General features: G+C 45.8%; 1 protein-coding gene across 1 annotated transcript in view; it reads left to right on the top strand.

The window, feature by feature from the left end:
* The window catches only part of RBPJ (recombination signal binding protein for immunoglobulin kappa J region), a 70,369-nt gene extending 65,443 nt beyond the window's left edge, over window positions 1-4,926 (top strand). Inside the window, exon 11 of the mRNA XM_060246210.1 lies at window positions 4,137-4,926. Within this exon, the coding sequence (XP_060102193.1) occupies window positions 4,137-4,452 (316 nt within the window). The 3' untranslated portion in view covers window positions 4,453-4,926. The remainder of the gene's footprint in view (window positions 1-4,136) is intronic.
* Window positions 4,927-18,197: the final 13,271 nt, after the last annotated feature.

Genomic DNA, 18,197 nt, shown 5'->3' with positions numbered 1-18,197 from the left:
AGACGAAATATACAGACAGCAGGATATGTTACCTAATCAATTAAAGCATCGAAAGTGAATTTCTTTGGAACTTCCAAGAAATAATTGCTGGACTTTGAGCTCAGTTGAGCCACTTTGATTTATGTTTGATAGTTGTTTTGAGTAGTTCCTATGAACTGATTGCATAAAAGAATTACGTGCATTTGTTTAAAGCTTGTTAATTTCACAGTGTTTTCTTCTTTGTTTACTTATCCATACACTGTGGTTTCCGGTTTTGATCTCAGTCCCCAGGTGGGGGCAGGAGATCTCCCAGTTTGAAAACCCTCCCCCCACTTCAGGGGCATCAGAAAGCAGGGGAGGGGGAGGGGAATATCTGCTGGGCAATCCATTATTCCCTATGGAGAACGATTCCCATTGGGTATAATGGAGAATCGATCTGCTGGTATCTGGGGCTCTTGGGAGGTGGGGTGCTGTTTTTGAGGTAGAGGCACCAAATTTGCAGGATAGCATCCAGTACCTCTCCTCAAAACACCCTCCAAGTTTCAGAAAGATTGGACCCGGGGGTCCAGTTCTGTGAGCCCCCCAAAAGGTGCCCTTATTCTTCATTATTTTCAGTGGAGGGAAGGTATTTAAAAGGTCCCTATAAAAGTGATATTTAAAAGTGATAAAAGGTATTTAAAAGGTCCCTCTCAAAAGTCTCTTTAAAAGTGATGGCCAGAGCTCCCTTTGGAGTTGTTATGCTTGTCACACCCTTGCTTCTGGCTCCGCCCCCAGTGTCTCCTGGCTCCACCCCCAAAGTCCCCAGATATTTCTCGAATTGGACCTGGCAGCCCTCCTTCCTAGAAGTCAAAATGACCAAACTGAAGCTGTCATATTTTGGTCACGTTATGAGACAACAGGAGTCAGTGGAAAGACGACAGTGCTGGGAAAAGTGGAAGGGAGGAGGAAAAAGAGGAAGACCCGATGTAAGATGGATGGATGGACTCAGTCAAGGAAGTCACGAAGGCCCTCTGTTCGCAAGTCCTGTGTGAGGCTGCTCACGATAGGATGTTTTGGAGAACCTTAATTCGTAGGATCACTATAGGTCAGAAACAGCGTGATGGCGCTTAACACCCACTCTCTACGAGAACCAAACACCTGTTCGATAACCAAAAACCAGGTGTCTCTGAATTGACATTCTCACCAGGACCGACTCTTCCACTTGGCAAACTAGGCAATTGCCTAGAGTGCCAGCCTTCTGGAGGCGCCAAATTGGGTGCCCCTGTGGGACTCAGTGTCGCTGTCGGTGCAGAGGGGGGGTGCCATAAGTTAACCTTGCCCTATGGCATCAGGCAGACTAGGGGCGGCCCTGATTTTCACCGATTAAAAATGGCCACAGTGCTGCAATCGTTAATCTGATGAAAGTTTGCAACCCTGATTAAGCTGTCAGAACATAAGAAGAGTAATGGTGCATGTGATCCAGCATCCTGTCTCACAAAGTTGCCAGCAACAGGGCAGAGAGGCCAAAGCCTTCCCCTGATGTTGCCTCCTGGCTCTGGGATTCAGAGGTTTAGTGCCTCTGAAAGTGGAGGTTCCCCTCAGTCACTATGGTTTTTTGCCACTGTGTTCTTATGTGACACAGAGTGTTGGACTGGATGGGCCATTGACCTGACCCAACATGGCTTCTCTTGTGTTCTTATGTGACACAGAGTGTTGGACTGGATGAGCCATTGGCCTGATCCAACATGGCTTCTCTTATGTGACACAGAGTGTTGGACTGGATGGGCCATTGACCTAACCCAACATGGCTTCTCTTATGTTCTTAAGTGACACAGAGTGTTGGACTGGATGAGCCATTGGCCTGATCCAACATGGCTTCTCTTATGTTCTTATGTGACACGGAGTGTTGGACTAGATGGGCCATTGGCCTGATCCAGCATGGCTTCTCTTATGTTCTTATGTGACACAGAGTGTTGGACTAGATGGGCCACTGGCCTGATCCAACATGGCTTCTCTTATGTTCTTATGTGACACAGAGTGTTGGACTGGATGGGCCATTGACTTGATCCAACATGGCTTCTCTTATGTTCTTATGTGACACAGAGTGTTGGACTGGATGGGCCATTGACTTGATCCAACATGGCTTCTCTTATGTTCTTATGGCTAGTAGCCACTGATAGACCTGTCCTCCTAATGCATACTTTTCAGTAGTTTCAGGGGATTGCAAAAAAAGTCACAGATTTCTGCCTGAACCACAGCCTCTTTCTTGGTGATCAGCTTCTTTAAGACAATTTTTTTGGCCCTTTGGATTGAAAATCTATTCTTGTGGGCCGTGTCTGTTGGAATTTCAGGAGGTGGATTAAGATCTCAGATGGCTAGCTGTAGAAGTTCTGCACCTGGCATAGCTACTTTCTCCCGCAACAATGAGCCAGGCCCATAGCTAACTGGGGGGCCCAGGGGGGCCTTGTCCCCGACAGTTTGGGGGGAGACCTCACCCCATCCCATGGCCACTCCTTTCCCTCTCTCTCCTGCAAAATTTAAATCTTGCATGAGGGGCGGTGGGTTCTCCTGCAAGCCCCTCCCATGTGATTTAAATCACACAAGAGGGAGAGAGAGAGCCCTCCACTCTCCAGCTTCCTACTCTGTGGCCCCTCCCCTGTGGCACCTCCGTGGCCTTCTCCCCACGTAGTCCCTAGCTATGGGGCTGCAATGAGCAAAATCATGTTTGCAGTGTAATAAAAATGGCAGAATAAACTCATTTAAAAAAATTATACAGATCAGCTCATTTTAAATACTCTGTACTTCTTGCAGAGTTCAGCCTTAAGAACATCAAAGAAGCCATGTTGGATCAGGCCAGCAGGCCATCCAGGCCACCATTCTATGTCATGCAGTGCCATCAGTGGGGCCAGGACACCAGAAGCCCTCCCTGTGTGCCCCCCCAAGCACCCAGAATACAGAGCATCACTTGCCCCAGACAGAGAGTTCCAATGCATGCCATGAAAGCTGGTGGGTTGGCAAGCAGACTACTGAATTTTAACAGTAGTTTCTAAAACACAAAGCAATTCATATAGTCAGAACGGCTGTAAGAGATCAGAATAGCCACCGATGGACCTCTGCTCCATATGCTCATCCAATCCCCTCTTGAAGCTGGTTATGCTTGTAGCCGCCTCTACCTCAGCCAGTATCATAATGCCCCTGTATAAATCAATGGTGTGGTCTCATTTGGAGTACTGTGTGCAGTTCTGGTCGCCACACCTCAAAAAGGATATTATAGCATTAGAGAAGGTGCAGAGAAGGGCAACTAGAATGATTAAAGGGCTGGAGCACTTTCCCTATGAAGAAAGGTTGAAACGCTTGGGACTCTTTAGCTTGGAGAAACGTCGACTGCGGGGTGACATGATAGAGGTTTACAAGATAATGCATGGGATGGAGAAAGTAGAGAAAGAAGTACTTTTCTCCCTTTCTCACAATACAAGAACTCGTGGGCATTCGATGAAATTGCTGAGCAGAAAGGTTAAAACGGATAAAAGGAAGTACTTCTTCACCCAAAGGGTGATCAACATGTGGAATTCACTGCCACAGGAGGTGGTGGCGGCCACAAGTATAGCCACCTTCAAGAAGGGTTTAGATAAATATATGGAGCACAGGTCCATCAGTGGCTATTAGCCACAGTGTATGTGTGTATATAAAATTTTTTGCCACTGTGTGACACAGAGTGTTGGACTTGATGGGCCGTTGGCCTGATCCAACATGGCTTCTCTTATGTTCTTATGTACCTCCTGTGGCAGAGAATTCCAAGCGTTAATCACCCTTTGGGTGAAGAAGGACTTCCTTTTATTCATTCTAACCCAACTGCTCAGCAATTTCATTGAATGCCCACGAGTTCTTGTATTGTGAGAAAGGGAGAAAAGGACTTCTTTCTCTGCCTTCTCTGTCCCATGCATAATCTTGTAAACCTCTATCATGTCACCCCGCAGTCGACATTTCTCCAAGCTAAAGAGCCCCAAGCGTTTTAACCTTTCTTCACGGGGAAAGTGTTTCTTCATAGGGAAAGCCTTTGGACCGCTAAGGTTCAGGATTTCCAGGTTCCCCCCGCATTCTTAAAATAGCTGGAGCTGCCCCTTCTTCACGACACGCCTCCTTGGCTTCTAACCCCCTTCCTCTCGCCTTCTCCTCAGGTGCGCCGAAAGCATGCTGTGTGTCGTTCCCGACATCTCTGCCTTCCGGGAAGGCTGGCGGTGGGTCCGTCAGCCCGTCCAGGTGCCCGTGACGTTGGTCCGCAATGATGGCATCATCTACTCCACCAGCCTTACGTTTACTTACACGCCGGAGCCGGGCCCCCGGCCCCACTGCAGCGCCGCCGGAGCCATCCTCAGGGCCAATTCGAGCCTCCTGGCCTCCAGCGAAACAAACGCAAACAGCGAGGGGAGTTACACAACCGTCAGCACAAACCCAAGCAACGTCACGTCATCGACGGCAACGGTAGTTTCCTAACCACTGCTCTCGACGTGGAACTTTGTTGTTGTTGCTTTTCTTTTTTTTTTTAAATGACTTTCAAGTGCTTCGATAAAACGGAACAATTTTTTTGTGGTTTCATGGGGGGAGAAAAAAAAAACGCCTCTTCGCTACTTCTTTGAACTTCTATCACCTGTAAGTGCTGATCTCAACAGAAGCCACAAATTAAAAAAAGAAAGAAAGAACAAACTGGGGGGGGGGGACAGGGAAGGAATACTCTGTATTCAAATTCTATTTTTAGCTGTCTTTATAAAAAACGGGCATGAGTTTAAAAATAATAAAAAAGTGGTTGGGGGGGGAGGGGAAAGTTGAACTAGCAAACATGGACATAACATAGTTTTTATGGACCAAGGAACGCTTTAGTATAAAAGGTACATTTTCACCATACCTTTTTGTATCACAACATATAGTACGCTTTTGTTACCAAATAGTTTCTATATAATTTTTTTTTTCCTCTGAGCATTTGCTCTGAAGTATATTCAGGTTCCAAGCCTGACCATGCTTGTATAATCTAATTACCATACTCTTCCAGTTTTTTAATATATATGTATATATATATATTTTTGGTCTATGGCTGGAACTGTTCCATTTTTTTCAAACTGAAGTCTTGTGACTTTTTACGAACTGAATTTGTGTTTTGTTCTTTTGGGGGTTTTTTTGGTTTTGTTTTTCAGTACGTAGAACCTTGCAAAGGCCAGCATCCTTTTTTTTTTTTTTTTTAAGATTATATGAAGTTTGTGCAAAAGCTTTAAAAAGAAACGCCTCTGCCTTGCCTGAAATCCATGCAATGTATGTTAACTTTAGAGCTCTGGGTTATATTTTTGGGGGGGGGGGGAGGGGCGGGGTGGTGTTTGTTCATTTTGGTCATTGTCGATAGAGCTTTCTTTGTGTCCCTTTTTATGTATTTATAGCATCAATCCTTGAGGTTTTTTAACATTGCAAAACGGGGCCTCTTGCGCAGCAGTTCTCGCTGCCCACGTAACAGGCATACACGTTCCCGTTTAAAGGGTTTGCTCGTTCCTTTCACAGTCAATACATGTGTCGGAAAATGCGTTCAGGATTTCTTCAGGTTTCTTTTGTTGTTGGCTAATCTTGTACATAATTTTGATATTAATTGTAAGTTAAATGTGCGTGTGCGCGTGTGTGTGCGTTTAAGCGGACTGCTCCCATTAACTTCATTTGGCAGCGTGTGTTTTTTTGTCTCGTCGGCATATCGGCAACGTTTGTCCTCAAGCAGAGTCCACAGCTGGGCTTGGTAGGCGCCTCTCCATCGTGGGTCAGGCTTGCCATGGCTTCCCTTAGGTGTTAAGCCAGCCCTTGATTTAGTTTCGTATGGTTTTTTCTCAGTGCATGTGCGTAGCGGTGACTGTCCAGTGAAATGATAGTACTTAGAATGGATGAGCACCAACAACCAGGTGCGGTGTCCCTGTTCTCCCAGTGGCGTGTTAGCTGAGGGTCAAGTGATACCACTGTTGATTTCTCCAAAGTGTTTCCTAGAAGCTCTTGCACTCTCGCTCTCTCTCGGTCACTATCTGTCTGTCTGTCTCTCTCTCTCTCGTCACATGTAATTGGGTCTAATGCATGTTGGCCAAGATCTAAAGAGTGCTTCCATGTATGTGTGGAGAAGCTGCTGATCCTGCCCCCTCCCCGGTGTGGGCTTTCCCCCTTTTCTCATTGTCCTCCTTTATGAGTTCTTGTTTCTTTGTCTCTGTTCTTATGTCTTTTGCTCCCTCCAGGGGCCAGTTGGTTCATGTCTGGGCTAAAAATCTGCAGGGAGATATGCCTGGATGTCAAGTGATGCAAAATGAAACCGACCACTAGGGGGAGTAAAACATGAGCAAAATGGGACACCCCGTGAAGAAACAGGAGCTTGCAAACGATGAAAACGAGAGCATGGAAAAGCCCCTGCAACTGCAATCCTGCATGCCATGCCAAATGCCATTGCAGTTGCAGGGGTTTTTCCATGCTCTCGTTTTCAGATTTTCCTGCGCATCTTTCTAGAGAAAGCGAGTTGCTGTTGCAACGAGGACCTGAAAATCCCAGGCATGTATGGAATGGCCTTTTGAATCTTCCAGCAATTGGGTTTTCTGCCATTATGCACCTAGGAAGCTCGAGAGTTGAGGTTTATTTGAATGATCGGGTGGCACAAAAATGTGTACTGCGCCCGGTCGCAAAACTGCCCTTTGGAGAAGAAGTTGCCATGAGTTGATTGCCACTCACCCCTCGTGGAGGAGGAGAAAAAGTAATGTTAGTAATCTGGCCCTTGAGTTGCATTAGATGAACACTACTGATTCTTCTGTTTGGAACTTACTATGATTCTTTCCCCGCCACCCCCCCCCCCCCACTTGTGAATTGTTTTTAAACAATTTCAGACTTCTCTGGTGAGCGTAGAACTTACTGACTCAAACTCAGTAGGGTACCTTGTCTGGTATGTAGACCTCCCTCCCTCCAAGAAATATTGAGGTTCTCTTTGTGTTCTTACTGCTCTGTAGCTCATGGCTTCTTGCAGGGAAGCGCTTGACTCTGCATCTGCCTGACGCGAGGAGGAAGCGCCTTCACTTTGCATCATCAGCACTGCGGCGGAATGTTGCTTGTCTTTACTGCGACTTTCCCCTCATCCTAGAGCACCGCCCTAGTTGTCGAATTTCTGCACAGCACAGAGATGGAAGGCAGGGTCGTTCAAGGGAGGCCGCAGAAAGCTGCAACTGCACCAAGTGTCTTAAAATCTATTCTATCCTAGGTCTTCCTGCTCTCCCCTCCAAATCCACATCACCTCTACACGGTCTCTGTACACCACTGGCTCTTAATTTGAGGCATTTGCTGCCTCACCTCATCTCTCTCCGTTTAAAAAAAAGAAAGAATCGGTGGCCAAGGGCAGGATTCATTGTGGCCTTATCTCCAGTTTAAGCTGCTTAGAGGCATTTACTTGCAAGGTTATGGCCTTCTCCCTGTTTCAGACTGTGGCAGAGACTGTGTTCCTTTGAAGGCTGCATTACTGAGACGCTGTGCTGTTTCAACCGCAGCTAGCAGGCCTTTGGGATGAAAAAGTGATCTCCTTTTGGGGGGCTTTCGGTAATATCAAAGAGTGGTCATCATGTACATCGTTCTTGTTTTTTTTTAAAATAAAATCCTGTCACATGAAGTTCTGCTAAGCGTTTTAGCAAAAGACCTCCCACCCTTCCAGACCTAATTCAGCACCCATTATCCTTACGTCAGCCTTTTGTACATAGCCGTGTTTGCTTCTGCTTCCCTGATTTTAGCAGCCTCTGCTTTGAAAACGATCTAGCGGAGGATGGGTTTGATCCAGCGCAAGGAGCACATAAGGATCCCGCATCTGTCCCTCTGCCCCCCTTCCCCCTCCAGCCATTTCCAAGAAATTTTATTCCCAGGGCTGCACAACCTCTGTAGAGCAATAGCTCTCTTGCTTGTAGTGCTGCAATGGGAGAGGGAAGGTGAGGGCAAAATCCTTTCCTCCCCCCCTCCCCGACCTATGTACATGCAGGCTCTAGGAACACATTCTCCTGGAGTCCAAAATAACTGCTGAGGGGAGTAGACAAGTGGGAACACCAGCGAGTTGGCAGCATCTTCTGCAGATGGATTGCAGGGCCCAACCCAATATCTGCCACCTTGCCTTTCTCTGCACCACAGGCTAATGGGAATATTGAGATGGGGAAGAGATTGAGACCGATTTCACACTCACCCTTAACGCCGCTCTCACGTCTGCCTTCTCAGCGCGGCGTCCTCCCGATTTCCCACTAAAAGCCAGTTCCCGTTTGCTGCGCGAAAACCGCGATGTTTGCTGCGGCCCCGACGGAAATAGTGGGAAACCGGGCGGACGCCGCGCGGAGAAGACAGACATGAGAGCGACGTGGGATGAGCGCGAAACCGGTAGGCGTTTCCAGCAGCCTTTTCCAGGCTGGGAATGCTTATCGCTTGTAGCTTTTACTCTGCTGGCGGTTCTGTCGATGTCCCATGGACAACTAGTAAATTAGAAGCCGTCTTCCAGAGGCTCAGAGTAGCACTCCTTTTTGCTTTCTGAATCTATTGCCTTTCTCTTGTCTTAGTTTTGTTATTAGAAGGCCATGTCCATTCAGCTCCTAGAACAGCAGCCTAAGTAAGTGAAATCCGCTTACAAACCATGCAGCTTTTCACGCAGTTGTTTGCATTGTACAACTCAATAAAATGAAGCGGCTGTCCTTCAACAGTGGGCCTCTGTCATAAGCAAACAGACCTTTATGGGGCTACTTCAAAGCAATCGATCTGATAATCTCCGTTGAGCTTCCTTTACGATCCAAGTTGGCCGGGTGTTGAATTCTGCAGAAGCCCTTGAGTCTTGTTTTGGACCAGGTTAGCAAAGTTTTTCCTGGACTTAACCACTTCAGGTTGCCTGTGTTTTAAAACAAATGAACAGGCATGCAGAAGCTATCGTGCCTACCGCAAGACTATAACCTATCCTTCATTCTGCCGTGGTAGGTTTCGATAAGCAGTAATATTTCCAGATTTCCGGACCCTCCTGTCTCCGGTAGCGCAGCTTGTGAAAAACGCTTGCCGCTCGATTCTGTTGGTCGCGTAATCTGTCTCTGTCTCCTGGAGTGAAGTATGTTTTTGTAACCCACTTCTGATACTAGCACAACCCCGTTTCAGATCGTTCAGTGGTGGTTTCTGTTACGAAACCAGTTCTCACCCCTGCCGCTTCCGGTTTCTCTTTTCTTTTGAAAGCAGCTGGGTGTGTGACGAGTGCAGAATCTGCGACGTCGGGCCTTAAAGTTTGGTTTTCGAACACTGTCAACGTGGGGCCGAGTGCCATCTTTGTTGTAGAATCACCAGTATTGTTTGTTTCTGCCCGTCATATTCAGGACTGATGCGTTTCCATCTTGCCAGGGCAGTACGTGGCAGGCTGCTCCAAAGTTGTGGGTGGCCTTCTGCGTTCGGTGCTTTCGTGACTGGAGAGAGACAGTTCCTCTTGTATTGCACCTAGGGCAGCGAAGCTTCACCACGCAGGCCTCTGCCTGGAAGGAAAAGGGGCTGAAAGACCATTTGGTTACAGCCTGATCCTGTGTGTGGGTTTGCTCAGAAGCGAGCCCCAGTGAGTTCAGTGGGGCTTGCTCCTACCATGTGTAAGATTATGGCGGGGGGGGGGGGGAAGCAGCTTTCCCCAAGAAGGGGGAAAGAACCACCAGCTGCCACAGCACTCCCCCACCAAACAACGTGTGATGTCCTTAGCATTTGTAGCCAGAGAGGATGTTGATTTGCTCCGGCAGGAACTCCTGTTGCAGTGGCCGAATCTCAGAGCAAACGGCTCAGTGGCCGCTTTGCAAAGATGGTTGGAATTCTAGAGGACCAGACGGGCGAAAGGAGGAAGGCATCACAGTTGCTCTTCTTTTTCCTTCCCGGGGAGGATTGGGGGGTGGGGAGGTGTAGCAGCTATACTCCAGCTGCACAGGTGTAAGCTCCGCTGAATTTGGTAAGGCTTATTGCTAGTCATGCTTGTTAAGTGGCAGTGGGGAAATCTACCAGGCCACAGGTTATTGGTGTATCTCTTGGTATATGTGTGAGTGTGTGTGTGTTTGTGTGCATATGCACACATTCAGTCCTTTTAAGGGTTCTATTTGACAGACCGTGCACCTGTAAAAAAAATCTTGTAGCAATAAGATGGAAGCCTGAGCGAGTCTTTGCCGTAATTTTGTAGGAAAATGAAATCTGCTCAGCTCCATTCTTTCGTTTTTTAAAAAACCCACCGAACACTTAAAGCCTGCAACAGAAGCAGTTTCGAGGAATAAATAAAAGTGAAATGTAAACCACGTTAAGCGTGTTATCATGTGTACTGTGTGTGTAAGCAGCGCGCTCAAATATTCAGTTTAATTTTCCTCCCGCTGAAATTTAAGTCAACGACGTGTTCTGTTTTTCTTCCCGCCTCCCAAAATGTGACGATGCTGAGATACGATCACAAACCTGTTGAAATTTTGATGCGCTTTCTGCTTGCACGGAGTCGGTTAGATGTTTCCGACAGGGGACACCAAGGGTCATCGGCACAAGGAGAAGAGCAGAGCGAGGCTGTTGGGAGAAATCCGCCGTCGTTCTGAGGACGTGCACTTAACTGGACGCCAGTTAAACCGGATACAGAATCTCTTACAATTCAACTTGTAAAAAAAATGCAGAAGTTAGACGAGACTGTTCCTTTTTTTTTATTCCAACATTGTAAATACGAACCAGTTCACTTTTTGATATTATTTATTAAATAAGCAAAAAACGAACTGCTTAATTTTGTTTAAATTAGAAGCCAATTAGTCAGCTTCAGGGTCTCATTAAACATATGGGTTTCTGGTTCAAAATCAGTGGTGTTTCTTAATTCTCTGGTTCCAAGGCTGACTTTAGGAAATGGGTTGGTAACGAATTCAAATTGCTTTGGTTCTGATAGTGTTTTGTACAAACACACATTGGGAAAGATTCTTGCAGTGTAACTCTTACAGAAATTAACACAATGCGGGGGAAATAACTTACCTTTCAGCACATGGGTTTGAAATCTAAAAAGCTGTGTCTGCACATACCCTGGAGGATTTGAACCCATCTTTTTCTCCTAAGCTCCTGTCACTTGCTAACCTGATTGTAAAGATCCAAGAAGTCTCCATAGCGTTTGTAACTTGAAGACCCGCAAACTGGGAAGGAGGCAATCTTGGAAGCTCTGGTGCAAAGATTGGCTTCCTTTGTATGCAGATCTGTTTTCATTCAGCGTTGTTTGGTTTGAGCTCAAGCTACTGCAGGTATTTTAGGTTTGGGCTCAATTCTGATTCACTGAACTGTTTTTTTGGGGGGGGGGGAGGGGCTTTGATTCGGCTTGCTTTATTCTTGTCACAAATCCCTGGGGTTTTTTGGTTTTATTATAAGCAGTTGTGTATTTTCCAGCCTCTAAATACTCATTTTGTAAATCTGTGGTTAAGAGGAACTCCCGTAGTTGGATGGGCCTGCTGTTGAAAATACCAGTGCCGGTCTAAAATCCTAGTTAGGGTGCAGCATAGTGGAACCTTTTGAGTCTGCGTAGCGATTCTGGCTTCATTTCTCACATGCATTTGCCTTACTCTGGAGGCTGGAGAAGGTTCTAATGCTTTCTTTTGTGTGTGTTTTTCTCTGGCTTAGGAAACCATGGCTTAGTGTCAGGGTTTTCCTGCATTTTCATTTTCCTCGCTTTGAGTTCCTGTTTGGTGTAGTGGATAAGCGCGCAGACTCTTATTTGGGAGAACCGGGTTTGATTCCCCACTCCTCCATTTACAGCTGCTAGAATGGCCTTGGGCCAGTCATAGCTCTCACAGGACTTGTTCTTGAAAGGGTAGCTGCTGTGAGTGTCCTCTCAGCCCCACCCACCTCACAGGGTGTCTGTTGTGTGGGGGAGGGGGGAAGGTAAAGGAGATTGTGACCGCTCTGAGATTCAGAGTATAGGACGGGATATAAATCCAATATCATCATCTCCTTTTCCTCCTCTTTCTTCAGGGTTTTTTTTTTTTCCAGATCTGCACATGTTTTGCTTCCACTAGTAGTTGAATCAATATTATGCCAGTTTATGTCCAGCATAAAAACCTGCAGTTTGCTGTAGTGGTTAAATGTGAGGAGAACCAGTTTTGATTCCCCACTCCCCCCCACATGCAACTGCTGGAGTGATCTTGGGCCAGTCATAACTCTCTCTCTCAGAGCTGTTCTGCTCAAGAGCAGTTCTCTCAGAGCTCTCTCAGCCCCACCCACCTCACAGAGTGTCTGTTGTGGAGAGGGGAAGGGAAAGGAGATTGTAAGCCGCTCTGAGACTCCGCAAACGAAGGGCAGGGTATAAACCCAGTCTCCTTCTCCGCTTCCTCATGATTATTATTATTGAATTGACCACTAGGGAGCACAAAACACATGCGGAAAGGGGAGAGGGGGGAACCACCAAAGAAACAGGACTTTACCAGCAAGGAAAATGAGAATGTAGGGAAACCCTCAGTTTGCCATTGTAATGAAATAGAATTCTGGGAACATCGAGAGGGGACAGGCTTATTTCTGTAGAAATGTTCAAGAGTTATTTAATGTCACCACATTCATGCCAAGTGAAGGAGTCTGAACTGGTACTGCAGATGCATCCAGAGGAGAAAGGCTTTGCCCCGTGAGCCTCCCATGGATAGCCGTGAGTGCGGGTCTTCTCATCACTGCTTTTGGCTTCGTAGTTCTTGTGTTGGCCCACAGCAGCATGTGTGCCTTCGAGCTCATCTACAAAACGGTGAACAGGTTTGCACGCACCATTTCAGACCCCATGCCATTGCAGGAACGTGCAAGCCCCCTTGTGCTTTTGTCACCCCGGTTAAGAGTTAAGAGCAGCAGAGTGCAGTGGGGGGGGGGGGGAGTGTTTTTAAAAAAATTCGGGTTTGTTGAACCAGGAAAATATTGGTATTCCCTTATATTCCCAGATCTCAATATCAGTATGTTGGAATTTGGGTAAATATTTGGGAAATCTCTTCTAAAACAGGGGTGTCAAAGTCATTTGTTATGAGGACCGGATCAGACATAAATGAGACCATGTAGGGACGGGCCATGTGTGGACCTATTTAAGATTAGGTAGCTGAGATATAAACTTTATGAAGGACAAAACACAAAGTTTTTTTTTTAAAACTTAAAACACGCTTAAAGCTTTAGCACTTGTTGGTCTTAAAGGTGCTTTCTTTGTATTTCTCCCATGGCATCCAGGGAAGTAGACAAAGGAAGCTCTGGCTCTTTCCTTCCTTCCCCAGGGGACCAGGAAGGGGAGGAGCCTCAGCCAGTAGAAGAAAGAGAGGCATTTAAAGAGACCATGGTCTCTTAGAACTTACTTATCAAAACCCAGGTGCCATCAGGAGGTTCACCAGCTAGACCAGAACTCCAGAAGCCCCCAAACACCAAGAATACAGAGCATCACTGCCCCAGACAGAGTGTTCCATCTGTATTTTGTGGCTAAGAGCCACTGATGGACTTCTGCTCCATATGTTTATCCAGTCCCCTCTTGAAGCTGTCTGTGCTTGTAGCTGCCACCACTTCCTGTGGCAGCAATGAATTCCGTGTGTTAATTAATTACTCTTTGGGTGAAGAATACTGTAGAATACAGCATACAATATACAGTAGAATACTTTTAAGCCTAGTGCTCAATTTTATTGAGTACTCATTAATGCCAGAGGTTGGCCTAGATGACCCTGGAGATCCCTTCCAGCTCTATGATTCTATTCTTGTATTGTGAGAAAGAGAAGTGCTTTGGTCATTATTTCTCCAAGCTAAAAAGCCCTAATCTCTTTAACCTTGAACATATGAAGCTGCCTTATACTGAATCAGACCCTCGGTCCATCAAAGTCAGTATTGTCTACTCAGACTGGCAGCGGCTCTCCAGGGTCTCAAGCTGAGGTTTTTCACACCTACTTGCCTGGACCCTTTTCAGTTGGAGATGCCGGGGATTGAACCTGGGACCGTCTGCTTCCCAAGCAGATGCTCTACCACTGAGCCACCGTCCCTCCCTCCTTCATCAAGAAGGCGTTCCATCCCTTTAATCATTTTGGTTGCCTTTTTTTGAGGTACAGTGATAGAACTGAAGGGCTGTCATATAGAGGATGGTATGGAATTGTTTTCTGTGGCCCCAGAAGGTCGGACCAGAACCAATGGGTTGAAATTAAATCAAAAGAGTTTCCGGCTAAACATTAGGAAGTTTCCTGACCGTTAGAGCGGTTCCTCAGTGGAACAGGCTTCCTCGGGAGGTGGTGGGCTCTCCTTCCTTGGAGGTTTTGAAACAGAGGCTAGGTGGCCATCTGACAGCAATGAAGACCCTGTGAATTTAGGGGGGAGCTATTTGTGAGTTTATGGAGCCCCGTGGCGCAGAGTGGTAAAGCTGCAGTACTGCAGTCTGAACTCTCTGCTCACAACCTGAGTTCGATCCCGGCAGAAGCTGGGTTCAGGTAGCCGGCTCAAGGTTGACTCAGCCTTCCATCCTTCTGAGGTCAGAAAAAAAAGTATCCAGCTTGCTGGGGGGAAAGTGTAGATGACTGGGGAAGGCAATGGCAAAGCACCCCGTAAAAAGTCTGCTGTGAAAAAGTCGTGATGCAACGTCACCCCAGAGTTAGAAACAACTGGTGCTTGCACAGGGGGACTACCTTTTTTTTTTTTTTCTAAAAAGAAAAATTTTATTAAGAAAAGGAATTAACGCACAAGAAATACACACAAGAAATGAAAATAAAACAAACACAGACACAATCAGCACTATAAAGAAAACTCAAAAATACAAACAGGGAAACACAATACATTAAACGCATCAATACACATACATTCAAAACAGATCTATACATCTAACAACCACTACATCTACCCACTCATTCACACTAGGAGATGGAGAGGATTCAAAAGAAAAAGTAAAATATTGTTACTCCATGTAAAACCCTTTGCTTTTTGCCCAGTTATATATGGGGTCCCATTCCTCCTGACATTTTTGCATATTACCATCTCTTAATCTGGTAGACATTAAATCAGATTCTGCGGCATCAAAGAGCTTATTAATAAATTCGTCTCTATTGGGGGTTCTGTCGGTCTTCCAATACTCTGGCAACAGTAACTATGTACAGTAACAATTTCAGTTTTGTCACAGGAATGCTTTGTCTACAAATGTTCAGAAGATACAGTTCTGGCACATGATTAATTTGTATTTTCAGGATTTTTTGCATCCAAATACTGACTTGGGTCCAGAATTTTCTGGCATCTTTACATTGCCACCATATATGAAACAAAGACCCTTTAGCTTCTCGACACTTCCAACATTTATTTGAATATGTGGGATAAATTCTAGCCAGTCTATCTGATGTGAGGTACCATCTGTATACCATTTTGTATAGATTTTCTTTAAGATCTGCTGGCTTTATTAATTTTAAATTCTGTTTCCATAGTTTTTCCCATTCATCCAAGTCTATGTTAGAACCAAAGTCCTTCAACCAACGGATCCATGATTCTTTTACAACTTCATCTTGCATCTTAACTTGGAGTAACCAATCATATGCCTTGGAGATTATCTTCTGTTTAGTCTCTAAAATAAAATCTAATTCAATTGGTGTGTTCGAAAAACCTTTTTCCTTATCCTTCTGAAACCTTGATTCAAGTTGACACTGTAACCACCAATTTAGCTTAAAGAGTTCTTCCTCAATCAGATCATTCTGATTATTCAGCAAAAAAACTTTGTGTACTTTATAAAGTTTATATCTCTGCTTCCTAATCTTAAATAGGTACACACATGGCCTGGCCCGACAAGGTCTCATTTATATGTCAGATCTGGCCCTCATAACAAATGAGTTTGACACCCCTGACTTAAAAGAAGTCCCGTGGTCACTGATGGAATGAGCTCAGACTCAGAGACGCTTGTGTGTGCACTAAGTGCTGTTGAATCACTTCCACCTTCTGGATGAATTATCCTCCAAAACACCCTGCCGTCCACAGCCTTGCTCACGTCTTGCAAACTTCAAGAGGGGGGTTAGATAAAAATATGGAGCAGAGGTCCATATATATATAATTTTTTTGGCCACTGTGTGACACAGAGTGTTGGACTGGATGGGCCATTGGCCTGATCCAACATGGCTTCTCTTCTGTTCTTATGTCTGGCACAGTGACGCTCTGTATTCTTGGTGCTTTTGGGGGTGGGGGGAACAGTGTGAGGATTTCTAGTGTCCTGGCCCCACTGGTGGACCTCCTGATGGCACCCGCGTTTTTTGGCCACTGTGTGACACAGAGTGTTGGACTGGATGGGCCATTGGCCTGATCCAACATTGCTTCTCTTATATTTTTATGTTCTTAACTGAGAGTGCTTCCTTTACTGAGCCAATCCATCTCATATTGGGACTTCCTCTTTTCTCACAGCCTTCAACTTTTCCTAGCATGATTGTCTTTTATATGAACATTTGTGAAACTGCCTTGTATATTGAATCAGGCCATTGATCCGGCAAGGTCAATACTGTCCTACTCAGACTGGCAAAAACAACAGAAACTGAATAGCACAAAAGTCATATTCTTAAAGATGTAGTACCAATCGCAAAACTGGATCACCACAAAGTCAATGTCATACGTAAAGGTAAAAGGCCTCAATATCCATCGTTCCTTGACGCGAATCCAGGGAAAGTAGCCATCAACGTAGCCACGTAGCAAAAGATTAGTCCACAATACCGGTTTCGGCCACGCCTTTTTCAATTGTAGACTTTTACATCAACCAATGCGTCACGGCTTCCCTGTCATAATGCAAAGACTCAATAGTTAAAATTTCCACAACGTCATTACAAACCAACAACAGTACCACAGCACTCCAACAATACTCCCCAGTATCAACAGCTATTTATAAACGGGGACACCAGTATACAGCTTAAACAGACACCGCCTGCTAACGTTCTTATCAACGGTAACGTCCCTTTGCTAGATACCTTCCTCCTTCAAATAGCGATAGACTAGCATTCACCAAATGAGAAGGGAGCACTCCCTGGAGAAGACCCCGATGCTGGGAAAGGCAGAAGGCAAAAAAAGGAGGGAACGGCAAAAGATGAGGACGGCTGGACAGTGTTACCGATGTAACAAACACGAATTTGAGCAGACTTCGGAGGAGGGTGGAAGACAGGAGGGCCTGGCGTGACTTTGTCCAGGGGGTCGCAAAGAATCGGACTCGACTGTGCGACTGAACAACAATACCACCATTCACGTAATTAGTTACAGCTGTTATAATTCATTTAAAGGTACGTACAAAGTGTTTAAAGGTACATTTAAAGGTACATACAAAATGTTTTTGCTAATCTGGACTGAATATCCACTGTTTGTATTATCTCCTCAGACTGACAGCGGCTCTCTGGGGACTCAGGCTGAGGGCTTTCCCATCAACCTACTGCCTGGTCATTTTAAAGTGGAGATGCTGAGGACTGAACCCGGAACCTTCCGCATGCCAAGCAGACGCTCAACCACTGTGCTGCAGCCCCTCCAGCGACTCTTGCCTTCTCACAAAGTGACCAAAGGATAATAGCCTCAGTTGAGTCCTTTTAGCTTCTAGAGAGAGGTCAGGATTTATTTGGACCAGAACTTTTATTTGTCTTTTGGGGGACAATATCCATAAACCTCTCTTCCAACACCACATTTCAAAGGAATCTACTTTCTTCCTGTCTTATGCAAGTACAAGTTAAGTCTTGAAATTGCTCCTGGACTTCTGTTTAAGTTTCCCACAACAGCCTGACATGTCTAAAAAGGTGACCCATGGGTTGACGTCGCATCACGACGTTTTCACGGCACACTTTTTACGAGGTGGTTTGCCATTGCCTTCCCCAGTCATCTACGCTTTCCCCCCAGCAAGCTGGGGACTCATTTGACTGACCTCGGAAGGATGGAAGGCTGGGTCAACCTGGAGCCAGCTACCTGAACCCAGCTTCCGCCGGGATTGAACTCAGGTCGTGAGCAGAGAGTTTGTCTGCAGTACCGCAGCTTTACCACTCTGCGCCACGGGGCTCTACCCCTCTGGAATTACGCAGCATACCTTGTAATATTAGCAAGTTCCTTTGACGAGGACCATAGTCCTATGCATTTTTGTATGCACCCAAGTTTTATACGGCTTACGTTCAGGTAAGTGTGCACAGGATTGCAGACTTGGTGAGCTTGCGTCCAGAGCAAACTTTGAGATGCAGAACTTCCAGACTTGCCTGTTTACTCCACGCGTCAAGTATGAGAAACTGGAGATTTTA

Source organism: Heteronotia binoei, chromosome 9 (assembly GCF_032191835.1).
Source record: "Heteronotia binoei isolate CCM8104 ecotype False Entrance Well chromosome 9, APGP_CSIRO_Hbin_v1, whole genome shotgun sequence".
Taxonomy (NCBI): domain Eukaryota; kingdom Metazoa; phylum Chordata; class Lepidosauria; order Squamata; family Gekkonidae; genus Heteronotia; species Heteronotia binoei.
This window is presented reverse-complemented; position numbering and strand designations above follow the sequence as displayed.